Here is a 6,848-nt window from a genome sequence, read left to right as displayed (position 1 = left end):
CTGGGTCTTCCAGTCTCCTTTCCCTCCCATCCCCTCCAGCACAGGTAGAAGGAGAGGACCAGACAGTCTACGTAAAGAGCAGGGTTTTATTCACAACTTCAACAGGGAAGCAAGAAATACGGCAAGGACATCATTTGCATCTGCACTGGCAATATTCCTGACAGCCCAACCAGAAATCACGGTAATGGAGTGACAGAAATGTGAGCCCATGATTTACATCCAGATGGGTCCCATACAGCACCTTCCCTGGATAGGCACAATTTCAGCCATGTCGTCGTCGTGTCTTCCTGATTAATAGCATCACTTCTGCAGCGTTTGCACCAGCAGCCTCCTGTGCTGAAGGGGAACACACAGAGGAATTGGCCCCGGGCGGGGGTGGGACAAATGATAGGGGCATCCTGCCATTCCTAAGTGCAGGGCACCCACAGAGGTCGGCAGGGGCAGCCTCCCCACCCCACCCAGTACCTTTCTCCCTGAAGGGCCTGGGAGGGGTCAGGGCAGTGGTTTTCTCAACCTCACAGAGTGGTCATGACCGTCAATGGAGATCCTAGAAATAAAGTCCAAGCACCAGGCCTGACCCTGGGCCAGACAGTGTTCTGACTCCCCAACCTCCAGCTCTGCCCTAGACCTCACTTCTGAAGTCCCAACCCCCAGGGCTAGGTACTGCTGCCTCTGAGATTCTCGAGTTGGTCTTCATGTTTCAGGCCTTCAAGATCAGTGGACCAAGGGGCCATCATCTTCCTTCAGACCCAGCCAGCCTGAGTACGTAGCCCTTACACCTGAGGTCTTTAGGGGCTGCGCAGCCTGTGAGGTCTTAGCTTCCCAGCCAGGGATCAAACTCATGTCCCATGCAGGGGAAGCAAAGAGTCTCAACCACTGGACTGCCATAGGAGTACCAGGCTGGTGGTTCTGTGCATCAGGAGGGTCAAGGTTGACTGGGACTGGGGATGAACTTTCTTTAGGGAATGTCCCTCCCTTCTTTCAAAATGTACACAGTATATGCTAGGCACAGTGGGAGACACACGGTTAAGTCAGCCACCAGCACAGCCAGGGAGCTCACAGACTGGTAACAGCTTCTGTTTACTAAATGTTTTCTATGCATTAGGCGTCACGCTCAGCATGTGACATAAATGGTCTCATTTAAGGGAAGTGGGACACTATTATTCCCATTTTAGGGTTGAGGAAGATGAGGCTTAGAGAGGCTACATGACATTTCTAAGGTCCCACAGCTACCAAGTAGCTGGATTATGAGCCCAGCATGCTGTCACCAGAGTCCACATTCTACTATACCTTATTATAGCTTCTTCACAGAGCAACAAAGTACCAGGGAAGGTCTGTGGGATGGGGAGGTGCCAGGAGCAGAGAATGGATGAGCTGCCCCTCCGCCAGGCTGGAGACAAAGGCTGGCTTGGCTCCAGCTCTGGGGCCTTGAACCCTCTGTGTGTGCGTGCTCAATCACGTCGGTTGTATCTGACTCTCTGGGACCCCATGGACCCCGCCAGGCTCCTCTGTCCATGGGATTCTCCAGGCAAGAACACTGGAGTGGGTTGCCATGCCCTCCTCCGGGACCTTCGAACCTACATCTCTTACATCTCCAGCACTGGCAGGCAGGTTCTTTACCACTGGCACCACCTGGAAGCCCCCTAGCCCAAACCCCATAGGTCAGTGGTTTACAACCAAGGGTAATTTTGGCTCCCTCCCATAACCCCTCAGCAGGGGACCTCGGGCAGTGTCTGGGAGCACTGTTGGTTGTCATAACTGTGGGCGGAGAGGGAGGCTGCTAAGCTTCCTCCAATGCACAGAACAGCCCCCACAGTGTAGGACTGTCCCTCCCAGAAGAGCAGGAGGGCTGGGGCTGAGAAACCCTGCCAGTGGTCACCGAGGCAGGCGAGAAACTGGGAAGAGCACTGGTCAAAGCGAGCAAGGTCCAGACTTGGCCCTGGCTGCTGACTCACTCTCTTCATCCTTTCTGTGGGCACCAGGGTCCCAATAAGCACATACAGGGCACAGCAAAGGTGGACAGCAGGGGAGGGGCAAATCTGCACAGACCAGAGGGTGAGGGTGGGGTGGGAAGGTCCTGCTGGAAGAAGCTGGATAAGCCTGGGCTGCGCCTTTAGACTGGGCAGTGGGTGAGGAGGAACGTCTTCCCCTACTTTTTTTGTCCCTTCGGGTTTGCTGAGAAGGTCAGCTCCCTTTCTTTGCAATCCTCCCACTTTGAGCTCTGGATCACAGGGAGAGCCTAGAATCCCTGGCTTTCCTGGGCCTCTCCTGCCCTGGCTGGGCACTCACACCCTAAGCCCAATGCGGGATCCAGGGGGAGCCCTGGCAGAGTTCTCCTGGCTCACCTGGGTGTGAGGTGCTGGGACACTGAGGCTAATGCCCAGAGCTTGCTTTTGCAGGAGGACCCTGAGCAGATGATGACTCAGCTGTGGTGTCTGGTCCCTCAGGGAGGTGTGGGGAGCTGTCCCCAGTAGGGATGGGCTGGGGGGCTCCAGGCTCTTCTTGCCCATGAAGTGACCTAGAAAGGAAGTGCCAAGGCACAGGGAAGTCAGGGAGCAAGAATGCTATCCCAGTGGGCAAGTCCCCATCTCTCCCGCTTCTCAGTTCTCCTTGCAGGAAGATACACACACAGCCTTTCTCCTCCTGGTCACCAGAAACAACAAAGAACCCCCAGTGGTGGCAAAACCTGCACCTCAGCTTTTCCGGAGCAGGTAGAGATGGGTGGAAGGGATGGCACAGCTGGAAGGGGCGGTGGGAGGCCCCAAGGGCCAGGAAGAAACTCTGCCAGTTGTGCTGTCTGCTTAGAAGAGAGATGGGAAACAGCAGAGAAGGAAGTGAGGACAAGAGGTGTCTGTAAGGTGGAGGTGCAGAGAGAAGACACACTAGAGGTCGGAAGATTCAGTGCAGTCTTGTCTAAGGGAAGAGGAACAGGCTGGCAGGTAGCTCTAGGGTCCAGCCTCAGCTCTGCTTTAAACCGGCTGAGTGAAAGATTTAAACCAAGTCACTGGGTCTGGGTCTCAAGTTCCCCCATCTTACTAGATGAGTTCCAGGGTCCCCACTAGCCTGGACACTAGGGTCCATGTTGAGGAGAGGCCAGAGAAGGAAGGTGGGAGGGGCGGGGAGCGCTCGTCAGAACCCCGAAGACTCACCGGTGGCCCAGAGGTTGCCCCGCGGGTGCACTCGGATCTTGCTGGCCCGGCTGCGGGGCTCCGGGAGATCCCAGCCGAGCGGGGCGGCGCCGGCCGCGAGCAGAGCGAAGAGCAGGAGGCCGCCGAGCAGCCGAGCACCCCCCGCCCGCAGGGTCATGGCTGGGCACGGGCGACGCCTCGGTTCAGGTGCACTTGGCGCCGGCTCCAGTCCCCGGCGCGTGCCTTCCCTCCTTTTAAACCCGCGCCGCTGGGGGCGGAGCCCGCCCCGAGGAGCCCGCCCCCGGCGCGATCGCTGCCGCCCCGGCCCCGCCTTCTCGGACTCCCAAGTCGGCTGGGGCCAGGGTCGGAGACCCCCTCGACCGCCCCCACGCCCGCCCTCCTGCCCCGACGTGGGCATGGCTTCCTCGGGGTGTCCGGGCCCAGGCCCACCAACTTCAAGCTGAGGATGGGGGAAAAGCCGGCTCCCCTGGCCCTCCTCGCCACTCCCAACAGCTTTCGGCTTAAGGATGGCTTCAGGGTAGAAGAGGGGGCGAGGATGCCTCCTTCCTGGGTAACACAGGCGTTACTGTGCCCAGCAAAGTGCCGGGCACCAGAGGAGCTTGCCCGTCGGCCCCTCCCTCTTGGAGCATCTGACCTGCTCACCCAGCCAGCACTCACCAGGTCAAGCAGAAATCACAGAACATGCTCCGGATGGGAGCGCAGGATGGAAGGGGAGCCCTCCTCAACCCACCTCAGACGGTGAGAGCCTGGCTTCTCAGTCGGCCAGGAGGCAGATCTTTGAGTCAGGGGAGTGAAAGGAGCACTGGACCCGGAGTCCATATACAAGCTGTGTGATCTCTTTGACCCTCACCTTCTTTAACTGTTAAATGGGAATAACCCCACTGCCCTATTTTTAATAATTTTACATCTTTTTAGCCCAATTATTTTGTGGCGGGAAGCAGCAGTCCTACAGGACTCTCAAAGTCAGCACTCTCAAGGAGACGTCCATGCTTGTCTTGGAAAGAACATTTAGGTCAGTGGCAACACTTAATGAACAGAAGAGGCTGTGCTCCAGAATAATACATTTATTTTTGCTTAAATGTTTACCAAACACTAACATTCAGAGCACCATGCTAAGGACAGGAGGGGAGACAAAAGACAACAATCTGCTTCCACCATAGCTGACCATCTCATTGGAGAGACAGAGTATAAAAGCAGTTAATGACGGAGGCACAGGTTACCAACCAACCCCTGGGCTCTGGACTCTTCTCAGAAACACTGCACAGTGTGGCTGTGAGAGAACCTGCTCCCCAGACTGGCTCAATAACGGTACCTGCTATTATTACTCTTGCCATATCTAGCTCAGCAAGGCTCTGTGGATCACCATCTTAGAAGGAAAAGTGTGTACAAGAAGCTGATTGTCATGCTGAGCTCCCAGAAAGCATGACAGGCAGGACAAGGACACTCCGTTTCGGGCCCAGGCTTTCTTCCCACTCTCCCTGCTTCTCATCTCCCACCCTGACATTTACACCTCTCTGTATTCTTGTCACTGCTTAAGCCATAGTGTACAGATATAGCTCTCATCACCCTCCCATTATAATTGTCCCTTTTCAAACCCCTCCTCGCCGCTTGCATCACACACCCCTCCTGTCTTCTCTAGTCCTCGGTCACAGAAGTTAGGAGGCGGCACTGAGCGCTGCCTCACTCAGAGGCTTGAAGGAATCTTATTTGGCAGGCTTCTCTCTCCTCATTTTATAGCTGCAAGCAGGCTTGGACTGGAAACTTGCCCAGATGTCACATTGGAATCAGACTTCAGGTCTGTTCAGAGCACTCCTTCAGGCCCCCAGAGTCATCAGGAACTGATGGTGCCTTCTTTGAGCCATGCCCACTCCCGCTGTACCATCCTGTTAAAGAGCAGGTTGGTGTGTATTTCTCAAGGGGGCGAGGAAGCGGGCACTGACTGACTGAGAGTTTGACCTCTCTTCTGCAGGTGACCCTGGCACCTTGGTTCTCCTCTGACAGGTTCACTTATAGTTAGGCAAACCTCCTCTGACACAGCCTGTGTTCACAGCTCCAACCACACCTGCGAGAATGATCCCAGATGCCCCTGGGAAATATTTCATCTGTCAGGTGAGCACAGGAAGAGGGGCCTCCAAGGACCCTGGAGAAAGAAGCAGGGCAGCAGCTCCACAGCCAGCTATAAACCACTGTCCCAGGAATGTGCAGTGTTAGGCACAGCAGAGAGGGGACTTGCCCAAGACAGCACTTCCACGTCAGATCCCTCGGGGAGCAGTGCTGGGCTGAGTTTAAAGTGAGGCCCTCACCTGCACGCTGCGTGATCCTAAGCCCCCTCTCACTGGGGGAAGACAGACAGGGAATCACATGGACAATGACTCATGGAAATGCCAGGGGAAGCTCTTCAGAGCTCACTCTGACCCTCCGAGATTTCAGACAATGCAGAGTAGATTCAAAGGACACCCAAAAGGTGAGTAAGGGGTGAAAGATATATGGCAAATCCTCTGATAACCAACACCAACCAAATATTTAAACTGCATCATGCTTTTAATAAAGATTGCTTAAAATAAAGAACATATCTATTATTGATTGCTACATTTCATTAAATTAGAATCAATTACGAATAACCTCTTTTCACAGCCAAATCTTTTTTTGTTATTGTTTTCCAAAGCACTTACATGCACACTCCTTTGATCACCAACACTACTTTGATGCAGTAAAGGCTAGTACTATGTCCATTTTATAGATGAGTTAACTCAAGTAAACACAAGTTAGGTGCAGAGAAGCTAAACAAATGGAAAAAACCTGAGTGTGGACTTCAAACACATGAAAGGTAGAGGACAAAAGAGAAAATAAAAAGCAGAAATTTAAATGAGACATAAATGAGCCTAGAGAAAAAGGAAGGGTGACAAGCAGAGATGCTCAGAATAAGATGGTATAAAATCATTCTCCTGGCAAACCTCTGAGCACAGGTCCCATATGCGTGGGTTGTGGAGAGAAAGACAAACACCTTGGGACATCTCAGGCCCTGCTCTTTAGGTTCAGAATGGGCAAGGGGCTGTAGAGTCAGGAGAAATGCATAATCTTTCAGAAAGGAAGAAAAGGTTTCAGGGATATTTGATACAATTTCACAAAGTCAGAGGAAACACATAGGAACTAGCTAGAACATCAAAATATTAACCATTAATAAGGAACTATTTCAGGAACTGAAATTGCCAAAATACAAAAATTTTTCAAGACAATATTCAAAAACAAAATAGAGAAGATACATCTAATGAGAAAGTGATGAGGATGCCAAGAATGGCTGAGAAAGCTAAGCAGCTGCTGCCCAGCTAAATGGCACAGATGCTCAGGAAAGTTACAACAACCCTAACCAAGTGAGAAGCCCCAGGCCCCACGTTCGTAAGATGATTTGGGTGTAATAGGTACTTCAGAGGGCATTTCAGTAACAGAAATAAACACTCTTTTAACTCCAAAGAGGTTTGAATACTTGAAAGTTTACCTGAAACTCTCACTATTTCTAGGAGATTTACTGAGGAAATCCATGGAAGAACAACCTGGGGCTTCTATGAAAGAACACCCAAGGCTTTGTGATTGTGGGGTTTATTCCAGATAAATGAATCTCATAAGAGCTTATAAAGGTAGAATAACTGGGTTATGACACTGTGGCCTGGTTAACATAACCAGAATTCAAGTTCTGGCTCT

At 52.5% G+C, this 6,848-nt stretch overlaps 1 protein-coding gene across 2 annotated transcripts; it reads right to left on the bottom strand.

Moving 5' to 3' along the window:
* Positions 1–68: 68 nt before the first annotated feature.
* NMB (neuromedin B) lies at positions 69–3,410 on the bottom strand. 2 transcript variants are annotated; one of them, XM_040257546.1, is made up of 3 exons: positions 3,150–3,410; positions 2,346–2,518; positions 69–336 (listed from the first exon to the last, which is right to left on the bottom strand). In XM_040257546.1, exons 1-3 carry the CDS (start codon positions 3,304–3,306, stop codon positions 301–303), a joined length of 366 nt encoding a protein of 121 aa, XP_040113480.1. In that variant the 5' UTR covers positions 3,307–3,410; the 3' UTR covers positions 69–300. The 2 variants fall into 2 exon arrangements, with proteins under 2 accessions (XP_040113480.1, XP_040113479.1); XM_040257545.1 differs by having other exon boundaries at positions 69–331; positions 3,150–3,349.
* Positions 3,411–6,848: the final 3,438 nt, after the last annotated feature.

This window comes from Oryx dammah, unplaced genomic scaffold (assembly GCF_014754425.2).
Source record: "Oryx dammah isolate SB20612 unplaced genomic scaffold, SCBI_Odam_1.1 HiC_scaffold_16, whole genome shotgun sequence".
Lineage (NCBI taxonomy): Eukaryota > Metazoa > Chordata > Mammalia > Artiodactyla > Bovidae > Oryx > Oryx dammah.
Note: the sequence above shows the minus strand (reverse complement) of the source record. Positions and strands in the feature narration are given on the sequence as shown.

Coding starts and splice junctions, on each gene's coding strand:
- NMB (XM_040257545.1), bottom strand. CDS start 3,306: ATGACCCTGCGGGCGGGGGGTGCTCGGCTGCTCGGCGGCCTCCTGCTC. Junction 2,519..3,149: donor GGGCAACCTCTGGGCCACCG/GTGAGTCTTCGG, acceptor CTTCCTTTCTAG/GTCACTTCATGGGCAAGAAG. Junction 332..2,345: donor TCCCAGCACCTCACACCCAG/GTGAGCCAGGAG, acceptor CCTTCAGCACAG/GAGGCTGCTGGTGCAAACGC.